At 34.4% G+C, this 18,308-nt stretch overlaps 5 protein-coding genes across 5 annotated transcripts; 3 read left to right on the forward strand and 2 right to left on the reverse strand.

The window, feature by feature from the left end:
- Positions 1 to 366: 366 nt before the first annotated feature.
- LOC114415290 lies at positions 367 to 3,363 on the forward strand. The gene is made up of 6 exons (XM_028379906.1): positions 367 to 763; positions 856 to 1,122; positions 2,145 to 2,302; positions 2,505 to 2,610; positions 2,714 to 2,836; positions 2,979 to 3,363. Exons 1-6 carry the CDS (start codon positions 572 to 574, stop codon positions 3,114 to 3,116), a joined length of 984 nt encoding a protein of 327 aa, XP_028235707.1. The 5' UTR covers positions 367 to 571; the 3' UTR covers positions 3,117 to 3,363.
- A 384-nt stretch (positions 3,364 to 3,747) lies between these two features.
- LOC114415291 (RNA-binding protein CP31B, chloroplastic-like) lies at positions 3,748 to 6,005 on the forward strand. Its single transcript, XM_028379907.1, has 4 exons — positions 3,748 to 4,178; positions 4,274 to 4,372; positions 4,798 to 5,085; positions 5,475 to 6,005. Exons 1-4 carry the CDS (start codon positions 3,831 to 3,833, stop codon positions 5,679 to 5,681), a joined length of 942 nt encoding a protein of 313 aa, XP_028235708.1. The 5' UTR covers positions 3,748 to 3,830; the 3' UTR covers positions 5,682 to 6,005.
- Positions 6,006 to 10,104: 4,099 nt separating this feature from the next.
- LOC114415292 (blue copper protein-like) lies at positions 10,105 to 10,992 on the forward strand. Its single transcript, XM_028379909.1, has 2 exons — positions 10,105 to 10,347; positions 10,499 to 10,992. Exons 1-2 carry the CDS (start codon positions 10,182 to 10,184, stop codon positions 10,837 to 10,839), a joined length of 507 nt encoding a protein of 168 aa, XP_028235710.1. The 5' UTR covers positions 10,105 to 10,181; the 3' UTR covers positions 10,840 to 10,992.
- Positions 10,993 to 12,822: 1,830 nt separating this feature from the next.
- On the reverse strand, positions 12,823 to 13,311 carry LOC114414279 (classical arabinogalactan protein 4-like). Its single transcript, XM_028378573.1, has one exon. It carries the CDS (start codon positions 13,309 to 13,311, stop codon positions 12,823 to 12,825), a length of 489 nt encoding a protein of 162 aa, XP_028234374.1.
- A 3,453-nt stretch (positions 13,312 to 16,764) lies between these two features.
- LOC114415293 lies at positions 16,765 to 17,746 on the reverse strand. Its single transcript, XM_028379910.1, has one exon. It carries the CDS (start codon positions 17,682 to 17,684, stop codon positions 17,067 to 17,069), a length of 618 nt encoding a protein of 205 aa, XP_028235711.1. The 5' UTR covers positions 17,685 to 17,746; the 3' UTR covers positions 16,765 to 17,066.
- Positions 17,747 to 18,308: the final 562 nt, after the last annotated feature.

Below are 18,308 nucleotides of genomic sequence, written 5' to 3' on the forward strand. Positions count from 1 at the left end.
AAAATACTTTTCACTTAAGCACAGAAGGTGTAAATTTACTGTATGCACCAAAAACAAGTTTCCCTTATGTATTTTGCAATTATAAAGGACAAAAAAAAATTCATTCAAATTTTTTCATAAAAATGATTTTGAAATATAGTTACGAGAAAAGGATATTTTCTATTAAAAATACAAAAATATGGAAGGGTGCAAAGGAAAAAAAGAGTGCAAAAAGAAGTTAGAACCCATTGGGCCTTATTGTGAACAGTCCAATAACGGGAGAGTGGAGTGAGAAGATACTTTACGAAAAATTCACCTCGGGCAAATAAAAAAATAAAGATATATAAAATGGACCCCCCAAAAAAAACACCTTATGCATCCCAACGGCTAGCCCATTCAATTTGAATCGGGGAGACAGAAAGAATAGGGCAAATTTTCGATTTTGATTTTCCAACCAAAAAATCCAGGGTTTACCCTCACACCCCACTCCCTCCAAAGCGTTTGCAATTCATCGTTCTCTTAAAAAAGTTTTCAATTGAAACACTGATTTTGAATTCGAGGTTTGAGTTAGTTCTCAGAAAGAATTGCAGCAATGGATCTCCCTCGAGACGTTGACGACTACATCAAACAAACCCTCGACGATACATTAGGTATTCCCGTATCGTCGAAAACCCTAGAATCCAAACTTCGAGCTTCCCAAGACTCGCAATGGCGCCTCCGCGAACGCCTCCTTTCCCTTCTCCCCCAATTGAAACAGAAAGACCAACTCATCGATCGCCTCAAGGTTTCGCGCCTCTTTAAGATCTTTCTCTCGCAATTTATTTTTAATTTGCAAATTGATATTGAAATTTTTGGTTTATGTTTTTTTTGGAGCAGTCTGAAGCGGGAATGAACGCGCGAGCTCTGAAGAAGTTCGTTGAGGAGAATCAGAGACTGGCGACGGAGTGTGAGAGATTGTTGGCTCGCTGCCATCAGTTGGAGAATGAGTGCGCGCTGTATGATAAGGACAGAGAAGCGTTGATGGAGTTTGGGAACGATGCCGATGAACGGGCACGCGAGGCTCAAACCCGAGTTCTTGATTTGGAACGGGATTTGCTCTTCATGGGGAATGAATTGAACAAATATAAGCATCAGCATCAATTGGTAAACCATATTTTTCCCCCCTTTTTGATTTTTTGTTAAGTGCTTTCCCACCCTTTTTAACAATTAAAATATATGTCTTCCCTTCTAACATAATTAGTGGATTGTAAATTGTAATGTGTGCAAAATATTGCAATGCAGCTAAGAGGGCGTGAAGGGATTTTAGTAAAGATTTCATTTTTATTCAGTTTATCGATTGTGAGAATAAATAGGTTTGGTGGATTAGTTGGAGTTTAATTTTCTGATGTTAATGTAAACTTGAAAATTTTAGAGGCCTCTCTTTTGTTTTTTTTTTGGTAGTGGATTAATTACAGATGATATCCTCGAAAGGGCTGTTAGGAAGGATTTTGGAATTAACTCACTCACCATAAGTTGGAGTTGCTGATGTGATGTGATGTGTTTTTTCTTCAAATCAGTAGCTGCAGTGACATTAGGATGAAATGAGTTCCATCCCAGTTAGTTATAGTTTAATTTTGGGTTTCCATTGGTAACCTTAGAAATTGAGATTATTTGGTTTGCTTTCTCTTTATGACGATAAGTGATATGCTACCAACATTCTCTCTAACATACTCCTTTAAAATACTCTCTATTGATGTTTGTAATTTATTGGAAATCACTAATTTAGGTGGATCACACACTACTTGTTTAATGAGCTTCACTCATGATTTTGTAGATTCCAATAACTAAAAATAGTGTTTGGAAGAGTGTGTTAGAAAATGTGTTACCAACACTCCTTATAATGATAATGCATTATGATGTTGTTAACTCATGAATCATATGATTGACTTTTGTCAGCTGTTAAGTTGACAACTTTTATATTAATGAAGTTCTACTGCTCATAACTAATCTTCCTTTTCACCTATCTATATTAATGAATTCTTATACTATTAAATGATGTTCTTTTTCAAAATTCCACTTTTTCCCCCTTATCTTTTTCCTTTACTCTTGAAATGGTATTAGCTTTTGCAAGTTCTTGTTCCTTTGGTTGTCAATGTTGATCCCAGATATTTGCTTTCTCCATGAAGGTCAATTCTTCTGTGTGCACACCTGGGGAAAAGAATTTACTTGATTCTGTTTTGGCAACGCCAACACTTACTAGTAAAGATGATGATTCTACATATGCATTTTTGCAAGTAAACAGTGAGAATGAGGCCTGTAAACAGTTGCTGAGTATGTGGAACTGGTGAGCCTGCAACCTCTCCTCATTATCTTCTCTTGTTTTGTTCTTTTTCCTTAACTCTCTAGTCTCTAGGCAATGTTCATTTGGCAAACTTTAACTGTCGTAGTTTTTATAACCATCAGAATCAATTTCTATTCATATTGCCATTTCAGTTTTTGTCAATTCATTTTTATAAGCCTAAATTTTTTTATTTTGGATTTGGTAGCATAAACCCATCAACTCGGAGTGTTTTGTCACTTGTTGCCAAAGTCAAGTCACTTGAGAAGGATAAGGAGCATCTAAGAACTAACCTTCACAAAGCCGAGGAGGAGGTAAACTTTGATTGGTTCCCAGGTTTTTGGACCATTTCATTTGTTTTGGGTGATGATTTGAGTGTGGATCAATATCTGACTTAACTTGGCATGGCATGCGCAGGTCAAATTACTGTTTGATGAAAACAATGTATTGGAAAAGGAGAACAAAAGGTTATTGAGGATATACAAGGAAAGAACCCATCCCGATTCAGGGGGGGAGTATACCAACAGCCCATCAGCCAAGGCAAGTTAGTTTTAAGATGTATTCTTGCAGCGCCAGTTCAAATTCATTTCTTTTTCGTTGGTGATGATATATTTATTAAGCATCTTCTGTGCATCATCACTACTTGAATGTATGCATATTTATATTTATTTGGATTTTGCAGTCAAACAAGAGAAAGTCTAGTCCCAGAACAAGTAGCCCAATGCAGAGGAAGATTGATTTTGACGATCAAGAGGTAGCAAGACGACCATTATCACCCTTACGACATAACTCCCCAGACTGTAGAATGCATAAGAAGTAACGTGACACACTAACAGTGTGTTTGGTCAGACGTTTGAAACTGTCAAACATCCCTTCAGCTCAATGATACACAAGACCCATGGTTTGGGTTCAATCGTGCCTTGTAATGTTTAAACGCTAAAACAAACACACATTAAGGGACGATGAGCTTACATCATGCGGAAAGTTTCAAACATTGTTTCCGATTTATAGATGGATGACTAATCATAGTATTCGTATTTGTTGCTCCTAAAAATCACTATTGATCATTCTTTGATTGCATGGGAGTAACTCTTTAATTTTTGTATTTAAATTTGATTAGAAACACCAGGGTAGACTTCTAATGAAAGATTTGGATAATTTGCACGAGATTAAAGTATATAAAATTAAAAAACAAAAAAAAATATTTGAATTTAATTAATAAAAGAAATTCAAAAATGAATGGAGTGTAATTAATTTTGTTTAAATTTAAAATAAATTAATTTAGCATGAATTTATAATAAATCAAATAAATAGAAAAAATCATATACATTATGGTTAAGAGAGGATCGCTATTAACATATATAACTAATTCTAGTTTATCAAATTTTGTCTTTTAATTTTTTCATTTTATCTCTCTCTTTTATTCATAAATTTTAAGGATATTATGTTAGGAAGACGCCCCTTTATCCATTTGGCCGGACACCACACACGGAAGCTATTCAGCTATTGTCTATTGCATTGCCATTTTCAAGTAATGGCGCTACTACGTCTTGTTTGCTTACCTTCAACAAATCAATTATCCACTCAACCCCATTCCCAATCCACCTCTTTCTCTTTTCTTCGCAAAACGCCCCATTCTCAACCCATCAATTTCAGTCTCTCTTCCTTTCACTTTCCACGCCTATCCCTTATCACAACCAAACAAACCCTTAACCTCACTCCCACACATGCCTCCACTTCCGAACAACAAACCGAGGAGCCTCTTGTCTCTGAAGAAGAATTTTCTCGCACCAGGTTGCTCGCTCAGAACGTGCCCTGGACAAGCACCCCTGAAGACATTCGCACCCTCTTCGAAAAACATGGGAAAGTCCTCGAAGTCGAGGTTTCTTTTTTCTTCCTTCTCTTCTTTTCGGTTCTGTTCATTTTTAAAGCTTCCGTTTTCTGACTAGTGTTTTTAAAATTGTTGTTGCCGTTAAGCTTTCTATGTATAAGAAAAACAGAAACCGGGGTTTGGCCTTTGTCGAAATGGGTTCCCCAGAAGAGGCACTGGAAGCTCTCAATAATCTCGAATCGTATGTAAGCCTAAAACACCACACTTACACTCTTTTACCGCTTTTATTATTTTTAGAGTTAACTCTCAATTTGGTCTATGAATTTGCATGATGTTGTCACATTAGTTCCTGAATTGAAGGACATTAAAAAAAAAGTCCCGAAAACTGTAAATCGACGGCAGTCACATTAGTCCAAAATTCAAAAAAATGTGCGACTAAAGTGATAATATTAACATATATTTAACAACTAAAATGATATTAAGTAATTAATTTAGGAACTTATTTGACATTCCAGAAACTTATTTAACATTTTATTAGTTTCAGGGATTAATGTGACAATGCCTACCACTTTTGGGACTAAAATAACTGTTTACTGTCATTTATAAGCACATGTTTTGATGACATTATTTGATGTGATCTTATTTTTTTCTTTCTTTGAATGATGCTTAGGAGTTTGAGGGTCGTGTAATTAAAGTCAATTATGCTCGGCCAAAAAAGGAGAAAACAGCGCCGCCCCCTGTGAAACCAAAGGTGGTGACGTTTAACTTGTTTGTTGCTAACTTATCCTATGAAGCAAGCTCCAAAGATCTTAAGGAGTTTTTTGATTTGGGAACTGGTAGAGTTGTCTCTGCTGAGGTTGTGTATCGTGATAATCCTAGAAGGCCGTCTGGATATGGATTTGTGTCCTTCAAGTCTAAGAAAGAAGCTGAGGCTGCTCTTGCTGAGTTCCAAGGAAAGGTAACTTGGGGTTTCTTATTTGTTTGAATTTGGATTATTTAGTCTGGGTAATGTCATTCTCACAAATTTTATCTGCGATGTCTTAGGCCTTGTTTGTTTACTGAATTTGTCTGAGTACATTTTTGTTTTCTAAAAGTTTGTTCAACAAACGGTTGAAGAAAACAGGAGATGATGAGAAAACATCTCAGTTATTTCTGGTTTTTTTTTAATACTTGATTTGGAAAAAAATTTCAAAACTTAATAGATTTTGGATGAGAACTTAATTGTTGAATAGTGTGAAATTATTTTAGGAAACAGTTTTTAAAACATGAAAGTGAGAAAGGAATCAAACAAGCCTTTAATGTTTGTTTTTAGTCTGAGTGACATGGGAAAAAATTGTTCTTCTACAGGTTTTTATGGGAAGGCCAATCAGGGTGGATCGGGGTCGGCGTTTTGTTCAACAACCAGGGGACGGGAGTGCAAAGTCTGAAGATACTCCTTCTGAGTTGAGTGTGAATGGGGCAGAAGCTCCACAACCAGCAGAGGGGAGTGCAAAGTCTGAAGATACTCCTTCTGAGTTGAGTGTGAATGGGGAAGAAGCTGACAAAGCTGATTGATATCAGTTTTTCCCTGATGCATATCGATATTATTGATGTTGTATGTCCTTGCTTCAGACATTTTGAATGTTTGCTCTTTCTTGCAGATAATCCGAAATCTTTGATTGGTTTAGATTATGTGTTTTACTGGTGGTTTTCACCCTTATATACCAGAGGCCCTTGAGATACAAGGAGCGGATAGGTGTAAGCACAAGCACTTCCGTGATTCAAGAATCCATTTATCTTCATTGCATAATTTAACAATTGTTGGCAAGCTACTATATCTTAAGAAAGCGAGAAATATATGTATATCAGTGGTGATGTTTTTTACATCTTTTTTGGTTAGTGGTTACTTCACAACATGTGTATGTCATTCAATATTTTTTCTTTTTATCTTTAATCAAGATATTGTGTAGTCTAAGAATATTAGTTTTAAATCTACCAAAAAGGGATCAAAATTAAACCGTTCAAAGAGGAATTGAAGCTTGACCATAAAATGCATGTAGTATAACAATCCAAACCATTTATTTTTATTAATAATAATTGAGGCATGTTTTGTGGATTCTTTCAGAGTAGCCCTAAGACTATTTAATTTAGTTTTTTTTTTTTATTTACTTTGATAGTATTGCTATTAGACAAAAAAGACTTGTCCTATAATCTATGAATGTGGCTTGAAGGTTGGGTTGGTATATGCATTAACTCCTAACATTAATATTTAAGCAGGATTGTTGTTCATAGCCAAGAGTTGGATTCTTGCTTTTACTGAGTTCACTATATGTGTTGTCAACAAAAGGGAATTGCTTACAATGCATGTAAATCTACCTTGTATTATCTACTAAATACTGCAATGTCATCAGAATCATGAATCATGGTATGATTTGTGTGATTTCATTTCATTTTGAGAATGCGTTCAAAATCATTTTTGGTGCTGAATTGCTCCTTGAATAATCTGAATTGCTAGAATCACACCTTGGATCATCCTTGTTGCACTGTGAATTGTTTTAGTTACTTGCTATCATTTTTTATTTTTTTTTTGTATTTTTTTAGGGACTATGCAGCTGGATTGTGTTGTCATTTTTTTTTGTCATTGTGAGTGCTGTGACTTGAATCTTTGTCTATTTTGAAGCTGATGCTTCACTTTGTAATGTTAGCTAGGCTAAATAGATAATGTTCTTTGCATACAAAATAAGGAAGCAACTGCTTCTTTTACTTTTGTTAATTGTCCTGCATTCCCTCCGCTGTAGAGTGGTTACGTATGCTCTTAAAATAATGTTGTTTTGAGTTTTTTTAAATGTTTTCTGCTTGCAAGCTTGGTAACTTCTTATCACGACCTCCCTTACTATTCATTATTTAGGGTATGATTTGAGATTTACATGGCATATATGTTTGAAGTGATGAACTTTACAGATGTAAAACGGTAAAGGCATCAGACATCTCTTCATTTCCTTTCCTTCTTAGTCGTTTGTGGGATTGCTGATTGTTGAACAGGTCTTTTTGTAGGCCAACTCCAAGGCTTTACATGTTTCCAACTTCTGATTATATACTTTTAAACTTGCAAATTATAATGTTACGCCCAAGTATATTTTGACTTTTGATGACCAATTCTAAGGGCAGTTTTATTACATGAATATTCAAAAATTGATATTAGATGTAACATTACCTATTATTTTTATCTCTTTGTCCACACATTTATAGATAAGTCGAAAATCAAGGAAATATTTGTTGTCCTAATTTTGTATGCGAAGAACATTATCTTTTTATACCGAATTTAAAACGTTTATGCCGATAACTTGTTTTTTCTCCTGTCACGGGAAGAAGAACGTAGCCTATGACACGAAATATGCTTCTCGTAGATTCTTACGAAGGTTACTTTAAATGCTCCTCAGCTGTACTGTTCAGCACGAAACACCAACGCATGATTGCTATCTTAAATAAATATTAATTGAAAAACACAAACGCAGGATTTTGTCAAACTTGCCCTAACGTGGTGACATTTTTAGCCCCAGTCACTTTTTTTGGGTTTTACTTTATCAGCCATTATCTCATGCTATTCGACATATGGTGAGCAAATTTACAAGATTGTATCAATGCCGTGTTGATTCTAATTACATCTAAGATATGATAAATTGAATAGATTTTTTCATCTCATGTCAAGTTTCAAGGGAGTGCTATACTACATAACTGTTGTTTCCTTTGCTGATAAAGTTCAGCTGAATAACTGGAAAGTGGAATCCCTTTAACTGTTAATTGTTGCCATGACATCAACTAAAAGCACAATAAGTAGTTGGGCATGGAGTAGGGGACCCAACAGCCCCAACCTTTGCAGCTTTATTTTACGTAATGGGCTCGTCACTAAGAGGTAAGAGCCTCCCTGTCAAAGGAGCCCATGAGACCAGGTTTCAGACTTTTTAACTATAAGTAATATACTAAATTAGTTCCTAAAATTATGAGTATAAGTCAATTTAATCCATGAAAATTAAAAATGCCATTTTAGTTTTTTAAAATTGTTAAGTGTTAATCATTTTTTTTTCTTACCATGATATTGTTGCAATGACAAAATATTCAGTATCAAAAGTAATGATTAATCTCCGTTGATGGTTTATGAATGCACATAAAATAGGTATTCTTCGTTCAACATAATTTATTTTATACTCATGGTTAGAATTTGAGCCATGGACAATTTAGTTAAGGAATATAATTCACTACCACTCTTACCAATAGTGAGTATTTTCCTATTAACATAATTTATTTCATGCTCATGACTAGAATTCAAACACTATAACTTAATTAAGAGATATAAGCATTTATCACTTATATCAATCCTTATGATAAATGTTAATCACTTAATATAATTCAAATAACCATTACTTTTCAAAGATTAAAATATTTTTATAATGTTAAGGATTAAATTAACCTTTTAAGAGAAATGATTAAGTTAACCGGTTATTATGATTCTAGTTTCTAGAGACTAATTTAACGTGCTACTCAACTTTAATTAGTCACCATGTTTGGTAAGCTGTTAAGATCAAGATTTCAGATGTCACATTCTTTCCCAAACCCCATTTTCTATCGCCAGAAAGAAACACTTCTCTCCGTTGCCACGTTCTCCATATTTTTTTCCTGCCGGTTTGCACTTTTTTACTTACCTCCAAAGCAATCTCAACAAACGAAACTTGATATTTTGCGTGACAATTGACAACACTTGAACCTTCCATTGGATGCCTAGAAGTTTTATTTCACCACCTCCCCTTTTGGTGAAAATCTGGAGCAAAAATAACACAAATTTGTAAATTGCCCCGTTCTGTTTAGCCAAATTTTGTTTTGAGATGTAAATTTATATCCCTATATTCAAATATAAACTACTCAAGAAAAAAAAAATATAAACTACTCAAAATTCTTTTTTTTTTTTCTGGTAAAACAAAGGATTAAGAAAAAAATAATATAAACTACTTGGTTGAGAATTCTTTTAAATATCATATTTACGGGAAAACAGCCTCAACACCAAATTAATCTCATTCTTGAAGAGATTGTTTATTTATTTTTATATATATATATATATATATATATAAATAATTTAGATGTGAATTACGTCATGCGATTATTAATTATACTTTTTCTTAAATGTTTCAATCCCCTGAAAAGTAGAAGCTTTTACTTTACGTACATGTCCAATAAGAATGGCCATACCGAACAACGCAACGATATCCTCCATACAAACGTTGATGTGTAAGACTCTATAATTATTAATGGTACCTTTTTAGCATGCCCATATATATATTATTACGCGTCATTCATGATTAAAAAGGATATAACGAGAAATTATAGCATGATTCCAGATGATTATGGCCTTACCTAATCTTCGTACGGCTCGTAGTCGAATGTTATTAAATTTCTATTGTAAATTGATAATACTTTATAGTATATGACGCGTTAGGAGTTGCATTGTCGTGTGCATCACAATGAGTATGTTGTAAGCAAATTCATTTTCAAATGATCTTGTTTATATAATTATGCAAGGTATTGAGGGACCCTCATCAAATATAGTTGACAAGCGTTCCTTCGAAGCATCAACACATAACCTTCCCAACTGTATATATGATCGAAACAAATAGCTACAAAATTGGAACTATGCATTTCCAATATTGGGCAAGCAAAGGAAAATATGTATAAAATTACACAACTTAATTGGCAATCCATCATAACCGATCATGTTAAACTACTACAGATGAGTTCCTATTGGAAGGTTTTGTTAAGTCAAAGGGCATTATGATTGCAAAAGAATAATTCCACTCAACCACTATTTCATCTCATAATAACACCATCTTTTCTGGGCGTTAGGTATGAAGTGAAACTCAAGTCATCCTCATGCAAAATGCGACAAACTGGGCCTAACTTTCAACAACTCGCATCCTCTCCTTTTCGATAATATAAAGCAAACCCATCCTTTAACTTCATCTTCAGAGCCTCCTCTGTTGTGTGTTTTCCTTGTTTCCCCTATTATTATCTCGCTCTCACAAAATCATGGCATTCTCTAGTGCTTTGATTCTGTGGTCGTTGCTAGCAATCAACATGGCCCTGCCAACCCTCGCAACCGTCTACACCGTGGGAGATACTTCAGGTTGGGCAATTGGTACTGATTATAGCACTTGGACTGGCGACAAGATCTTTTCAGTGGGTGATAGTCTCGGTAAAAGAAACTTCTTGTAGTAGTAACATATAGATGCTCTCACATTAAATTTTAAATAACATGACTATGTTCAGTAAGGAGAGAAATACACACATGATTTATGATTGATATAAACTCTCATGTAGCATTTTATTTATTTGTATTGTGACAGCGTTCAACTATGGAGCTGGGCACACAGTGGATGAAGTTAAAGAGAGCGATTACAAGTCGTGCACCGCAGGGAATTCTATTAGCACAGACAGTAGTGGTGCGACCACAATTGCCCTTAAAAGTGCAGGCACTCATTACTTCATATGTTCTGTTCCTGGACATTGTTCTGGCGGTATGAAACTTGCCGTCACTGTCAAATCAGGAAAAGCCTCTGATGCCACACCCACTACTTCCACTACTACCGCCACTAAATCAAACTCGTCTTCAGCGAGTAGTGTCTCACCAATTGTTGCTATGTTCATTGTTTCCTCGATCTCTTACTATGTTTTGCGTATGCTATAAGTTTCCCCACTCAGTCAGGACAGAGGCAGTGCTTTCTTTCTTTCTTATATTATTATCACTCTGTTTTCTGGTTTGATTTATCTCTGAGTACTAATCCAGGTCACTTGTTGTCGTGTATTAATTATCTAGGAAATCTCCCATGTTTGTCTTTCATTCTTTTTTTTAATATATGCTTGTTTTTATGGTGAAGAGAAACACATGAGAAATTATAAAAAATAGGGAGTCACTTAAAAAAAATTCAAAGTAAATTTGAAGTTAACCACCCAAATTTTCTTTGCAGTATTTCACCGGTTAGATCTAGCCTGATCACACGTGCACATACCAGTTATATGCACATGGAGAAAATTTGAAAGATTCTGTTTTCTGAAAATATGCCGAATTTGAAATTGAAATTACTTAAAACTTCTTGATACAATCAAAAATTAAAGTAAGTTTAATTATTTTGAGTCTTTATAATTGTAATGAATTAAGATTTTTTAATTTAAAAAGTAAGTTTTTTACGGTAATCTTTAGAGTAAAAATAAAATGAAGAGGAAATAAATAAATAAGAAATTAAAAAGTTAACATGTTTGGTTAAGAGGTCACCCGCTATTTCTGTCGTATTTCTTTCTTGTTTTCATTCATTTATTTATATTTTTCTTAAACCAAACACTTGGTAGTCTAGAGTCAAATACTCAAATAAATAGTGCAATTTACTAAATAAACAATAAAAATAAAATTAAAGCTAAATGTCTAGAGTCCTTAATCCCTAATCTAGGTGGAAAAAATCAGGCCAGAGGCAAAATTAGATTTTTTTTTAAATTATGTAATAAAAGATTAACCAAACTTAGAATAGAATGAATCCGTGAGAATCGTAAATATACAACTACTATTAATCTGAAATTCTGAATAATTCTAAATTCAAAATGAATCCGTGAGAATCGTAAAGATACAACAAGAATGTATCGCATAACGCAAACATTGAACTCAGTTTTTTAAGAGAATTAAGCTGGATATAATTCAAAATGCATGTTACTTATAAAACTAGAGCTGAGAGAATGAAATTAATAACGGAATAAATTCCATTTTCTAATAGAACGAAGCAAAAGGATAAATAAATAAATAAAAAACTCTTAAGTATGCATCATAGAAAGTCAGAAACACAATGAGGATGCTGTGTGTTCTAATTTTTACCCCTGCATGCTATGATCATGTCCACTAAGCAAGTGCCAAAGTGGTCCTATCGCTATAAAAAGTGCATAGAAATAAAAAGCTTAAGAGAATAAGAAAAGACTTTTTATGTTATGGCTTTTGTAGCGAAATAGAGAGGCAGATTTAATGTCGCGAAGCACATGAGTCAGTGACACGCGAAAGCCCGTTTATAGGCGTTTGCATGTGACACCTGTTAAAGACAACTCCATGCGTACTTTTTGTCCAAGTCCAACACTTTTATTAACACCACCGATTACCGAAAGAACCCAAAAAGAAGAACCCTCTCCCACCCCAAAACACGACAAAAACTTGTTCCTCCCATGAATTATGAAACTTGCTTCCTCTCTCTTTTTTCTTTTTCATAACAAGTGTATTATTTTCCCGAGCTAAAACTAAAGAGAAAAACCTCTTGTGAAACTGAAAATTGAAGGAACTGATTTTTCTATACACAAAAATCCAAAAATCGAACTCCTAATTATACATTTTAATCGAACAAACGGAATATGAAATATTAAACAGATGAAAAGATCGATAAGAAAAATCCGTAGACAAAGCGAATAATAAATAACGATGGTAATATTAATAATGGTAGTCTGAGTGTGAGAGGGAAGCGAAAGAACAAGATCTCCCAGAAGTCACTATCAACATGATCTGATCTCCCACCACTCACTCACTCACTAATGATGATAATAATAAAAACAAAATGTTTAGTGTCTTTAAACAAACTCTCGTACTCCAATATTTATACTACTAATAAACAATAATGGTAAAATAAAACCCTAACTACCGGATCTACATCATCAAAGCGGCCGCGGCGGCGAATGCAACGGCGGCGACAGATCCGGAGGCGGAGACTCTGCGGAGGTGGGCGTGGCTGCTGGGGCCAAGAGCGGTGGGGGCGTCGGCGGGTCCGTCGCTGACTACGGCGGGGCCGGAGGCGACGGGGGAGTCGGAGGGAGACACGGGGGCGGGAGGAGAGTCGGTGGGGGAGTTAGAAGGAGAGGAAGCGGTGGGGCCGGAGGAGGAGGAGGAGGAAGGGGTGGGGGACGGAGGAGAAGAGGCCGGAGCGGTCTTGGAAACGGGAGCGGGAGCGGGTGGAGGAGGGGTGGAGGTGGTGGGTGGGGGAGCGGAGGAGGTGGTTGGAGGAGAGGCTTTGGGAGCGGCAGCCTGTGGTGGCGACGGCGAGGCTTTGGGAGTTGCGGCGGGGGAAGCTGAAGGGGATTGGGCGAGAGAGGAGGTAGCGAGTAACATGAAGAAAAAGAAGAAGGATGTATTGGCCATTGTGAGAGAGAAAGGGTGGAAAGTTATGAGAAAGAAGAAGAAGAATATGAAAAGGGTAAACGGTGAAGGGGTGGTATATATATGAGTGTGGTTGGTTCGTATTGATAAGCGGCGAATGTTATTCTTTTTCTTTTCTGGATGGGTCCTGCCGAGTCAACCGCGCTAAACCAAGCGTTCTAAACAAAGTCTTAATCCTTCCTAACAAACAAACAAGATTCACTAATCACCACCTTTTTTCGTCACAACGCTTTTGCCTCATCATATCAACCAACAATAACCTAGGATTTCTTTTGGGTTTATTTTCCGGGTTAGATTCCAATCATCAATTTTTTAGGAAAGCAATTATTTCAATTAATTATTTTGATTTTTTTTATTAACTGTCTAATCAGTTTTTTTGGTAGATACTGCTTAATCAGTTTAATTTAACTTATACTATCTTATTTAGTTTTAAAATCTTAATTTCAAACTTCGATAATACTATTTTAAAATTAAATCAATCAAATTTTATTGAGTAAACTATCTTTCTATGTTTTTTTTTTAAAAAAAAGTTCCAATTTAATTCTAAATATGTAAAGTTATATTTACAAAAAAATATTATAAACTAAGGAGTGCAAGCCTCGCCCTAAAACCCAAAATTTCAAGTGGGTTAACACCCTAAATCCTAGAGATCAACAACAGCCCATCAATTAATATTGTTATTAAATAAAAGAAAGTCAAAAGAGTAATTACAAAAGTACGGAAGACATGCACCAAACCCATGAAAAAAAAAACTATATGAATCTTAACTTGGAAAACCTATCATGTTCCTGTTGAATTCTACTACAATAAAAGAGGGATGGTATCCCACCAACAGAATCGAAAAAAAAAAAAAAAAAGCCCAAAATACCATTTTGATCTCCTTTGGTGCAAGTCATATTTGTAAGAACTCATCTTGATGTCAATTGTAGACATTGAAGTTCATATTCTTTTTTTCTTTTTCATTTGATGTTACTGTAAATCATGATAAGGGAACCGATTTTTAGTTACCTTTAGATATCACATTGGCTCTGTTTTGGCAACAGCTTGGCAGTACCTGCATTTATGAAGCAAATATTGTTGTGTATTTGTGCTTCAAATGGAATACTAAATTACCAATATATAGACCTCGTGCAGTTTCAGAATTCACAGACGAAAGACATGTGCAACATTTATATTTACGGGACATTAGATTATTGACTGTATTAAGTGAGGGAGGTGTAGATTCACATTTGTGAACTTTTGACACAATACTCTCGGTCTCAATGTTGAGAACTTTATATTAATTGACTTTCGTTTAACAGCTTCATAAGTGCAACAATTACTTTAATAGGCTTTTTTTTTTTTTTTACAGAACTTTAATTGGCTTCTATCAAGCTGAAAGCGCACCTTTTATATACAATGATGGATTATAAAGATTTCTTTGATCTTATATGCAAAAGTTATTTGAGAAAACAAAGTGGTAATTAAATAATTCTTATATAATATAAATATTTTATTAAATTTGAGATAATTGTACCTTTTTTTTCTTCAACTATAAATTCACTTTTTCCCCTTTAATTTAATGTAACACTACTCAAAATATTTTATATTAACTCTACCAAGTCTTCAAAATATATTTAGGTTAATTAAGTTAAAAGTAACAAGTGACATTAAAATAGTCATAAAATATATAAACACGAGGATGGATATTTGTTTTTTTTATTTTATATAAAAACAAGTAGATAATTTTACACTTAATTCACGGGGATAGTTTAAAATGGAAATTAATATAAAATGTAACACATGAGAATGAACATTTTTTTATAAAATAAATAGATAATTTTACACTATAATTGACAGGGATATTTTTTTACTATATATATATCTGTGTGTAAATTTATTAAAATGGATACTATATATAAATTATAACACATGGGATGAATTTTTTTTACTATATATATGCAAATTTATTCAAATAAAAAATATAACATACAAGGATAATTTTTTTATGAAAACAAGTACATAAATTTACACTTAAACTACGATGATAGAATTTTTTTACTATATATATATATATATATATATATATATATATTATAATATCAATTATATATAAAATATAATACATGAGAATGAATTTTTTTTACTATGAAAAGCAAGTTGATATATTTTATACTTTTAATTGATTTTAAAATGTGCATTTATACGAATGCTACTGTGTGGGCTCACTGAAATGATCATGCTACTAAAGTTACAGGAACATATGCAATTAGAATACTCATGTTAAATTTGGACATTAATTCAATTGCTCTTGATTGTAACTATTGCAATTTCATATATGTTAAACATTACATCTCTTAACAAAATTTGGTTAATGCAACTTCATTTACAATCTTCCACAAATTATTAATTATTTTATAATTTCTTTACTGTCCATGCATCTATTAGCTTGATCAACATGTTTGGATGTGTTTTTGGTTCACATCAACTTTTATATCATGGAGTTGCTGCTACTCATTTTTTGATGCCATTAGACTCCACTGTTATCATATACAGTAACTGATATTTTGAAGATCAAATTGTGTCTTTTTGAAAATATTGTACTATGGATATTAAATTCAATATATTCATTCATTATTTAGCTCCTTTACAACATGCAAAATAGTCGGCACCACCCGTGAGTACCCCACGGGACCGTACTAGTAAAATAATATAAAGTAGAGAAGTCTTAATATGGAAGCTGCTATCCCTTCAATATTTGTTCAGGCGGTGCAGTAGGTTTCTCTATTGTCGATGGGTCCATTCTTAATATTTCAACAGTAAAACTTTCACGGCTTGATTTAATATCTTAACAATGTACATCAAACTGTTCTTATTCTACACAATGCCGTTATTTTTTTTTAAAGACATGGAACCAATTGAGCTACAAGCTCATTGGCCTTATTTACATTTTTATTTCAAGTTCAATTTCTCAGATTGCGCGGAGTTAGTGTGCGTTTTGTTCATTTTTCAGGAAATTATGAGGTGTCCTGTTAGTGAGGGTCTGAGGGAGTTAGTTAGCTGGGCTAAGATTTATCTAGTCATTTGGAATGCGTTGCACTCTTGAATATTTTCAACTTTCAATTTGCAGGATCTAAGTAGTAGAAATTAAGTATATTTTCAATTTTCGGCGTGTACAGGATCTTCCTCGAAGCCATGTTCTGCATGGACATTCCATAGAGGTGCTAGTTGATTCCTTAAAAAACTCAATAATCTCTTCCACAATCTTAGCACTGTGAAACAAAAAAATAACAGCCCACGTGAAAGTCTTCTGGTCACACTAACCTGGCAAGATCCGGTTTCTAAATGACTAAATCAGAAGATAAAGATTTTGAAAAAGGAACCTATGATTAGAGAAATGCTAGCAGCATTCTTCACCTGCCACCCTAGCAATGATAACATACTAACACCAAAATCTCAAATTCATTTGCATCAATTTGCAATAAGAAAAAATAGAACACATGATTCACATCTTGTTTCCACCTTCCATCTCCTGCAACCACGCTCAAAATCGAAACAGAATTATAACTTTTATTCCAAAAGTTCATCTTAGTATTCTCAAATTGCATAATTAAAAGCAGAACAGTACATTCTGCACCTGCCCCCCTCCTCCCTTGCAACAATAAATATTAATAATTGATACATAGCAAAAATCTCAGCCCAAAACCAAACAAATAGTAACAAGTTAAGTACATATTTATACCGATCCCAAATCCTATCTAAGTGCACAAGATGACTCGTGTGAGAGCAAGAGAGAAGCAAGCCATAGAGAAGAAGAACAAAGAAACAAGGTCCCTGGAGGACCATTTCCGAACCTCTTTGTTCTCCACCCTCAAACTCTTGGCCCTCCTCAATGCATCAACCTCCTTCAACAAATCAAATTCCAACCCTTTCTTCTTCAACTCCTCCACGCACCTCCCCAGCAACCCTTTGTCCTCCTTCTCCCGCTGCAGCATCTTCTCCACGTGGGCCTCCACGTCGCTCTTGTACCGCAAGGCCCATATGAGGCCCAGCGAGAACAACAGAGAGCAGAGTGATGGGACCCATGATCTATGACAAGATGAAGATGATGAGGAGTTGAAGAGGAGCATGAGGGTTGTGGAGTGGAAGAGGAAGAAGAAGATGTAGAGTGTGGTGATCTCTTTGCGGGTTGAATCTATTTGGGTCTCTTTTAACGCTATGCGGTTGTTGATGAGTTCTTCTTCTTTGAGCCACTGCTTCAGGAGGAGCTTGTGGGTGGGGGTTTCCGCGATTTGGTGGAGTGGGTGCATCTGCTTCCACTCCATGATCGATGATCGAATTGAGTTGTGTTGTTGTTCTTCGGTGTTGTTGGCCATTCGGAGCGTTGCAGAGAGAGAGAGAGAGCGAGAAGGGTTCGATTCAGGGTCTGAGAGAGGAATAGTTGTATATAACGGTATGTTTTTTTTGAATTTGTGCAACCAACGGTCGAATTTCGTGAATTCCCAGAAATGCCACTCTACAGTTTTATAAATCTACAATGGTTCCATTATTCTAATATTTAATAAAACGAGACAGAGATGACTTGAAACTTACCATCGACATTTTTTTTTCTTTTCATATTTTTAGTTAAAAGGAAATTTTTATATTTATTTATAATTTATAAATTAAGCTAATATTAGATAATTAATCTAACTTTGAAATAAACGGATTAACTTCTTTTTCTGCCATCAAAGGGTATTATTGTTACTGAACAACTAAGCAACTTCATTTTTTAAATGTCTTTAACATTTTTTTTTGATAGATTTGTCGTCTAATTAAATTATAGCAATATAAATAAATTCTTTACATAAGAAACCAACGTGTCATACACATTTTAACTAATCCTCAATTTCTTATCCACAACTAATAAGGTAAAGAACCCTCATTTTATACTGTTACTATAAAAAATAAATACTCTTAAAACTTTGAAATTTTTTCTATTGAGTACATCAAGACAACCA

The sequence above is a fragment of the Glycine soja genome, chromosome 6 (genome assembly GCF_004193775.1).
Source record: "Glycine soja cultivar W05 chromosome 6, ASM419377v2, whole genome shotgun sequence".
Classification (NCBI taxonomy): domain Eukaryota; kingdom Viridiplantae; phylum Streptophyta; class Magnoliopsida; order Fabales; family Fabaceae; genus Glycine; species Glycine soja.

Coding starts and splice junctions, on each gene's coding strand:
- LOC114415293 (XM_028379910.1), bottom strand. CDS start 17,684: ATGGCCAACAACACCGAAGAACAACAACACAACTCAATTCGATCATCG.
- LOC114415290 (XM_028379906.1), top strand. CDS start 572: ATGGATCTCCCTCGAGACGTTGACGACTACATCAAACAAACCCTCGAC. Junction 764..855: donor AACTCATCGATCGCCTCAAG/GTTTCGCGCCTC, acceptor TTTTTGGAGCAG/TCTGAAGCGGGAATGAACGC. Junction 1,123..2,144: donor ATAAGCATCAGCATCAATTG/GTAAACCATATT, acceptor TTCTCCATGAAG/GTCAATTCTTCTGTGTGCAC.
- LOC114414279 (XM_028378573.1), bottom strand. CDS start 13,311: ATGGCCAATACATCCTTCTTCTTTTTCTTCATGTTACTCGCTACCTCC.
- LOC114415291 (XM_028379907.1), top strand. CDS start 3,831: ATGGCGCTACTACGTCTTGTTTGCTTACCTTCAACAAATCAATTATCC. Junction 4,179..4,273: donor GGAAAGTCCTCGAAGTCGAG/GTTTCTTTTTTC, acceptor GTTGCCGTTAAG/CTTTCTATGTATAAGAAAAA. Junction 5,086..5,474: donor TTGCTGAGTTCCAAGGAAAG/GTAACTTGGGGT, acceptor GTTCTTCTACAG/GTTTTTATGGGAAGGCCAAT.
- LOC114415292 (XM_028379909.1), top strand. CDS start 10,182: ATGGCATTCTCTAGTGCTTTGATTCTGTGGTCGTTGCTAGCAATCAAC. Junction 10,348..10,498: donor TTCAGTGGGTGATAGTCTCG/GTAAAAGAAACT, acceptor GTATTGTGACAG/CGTTCAACTATGGAGCTGGG.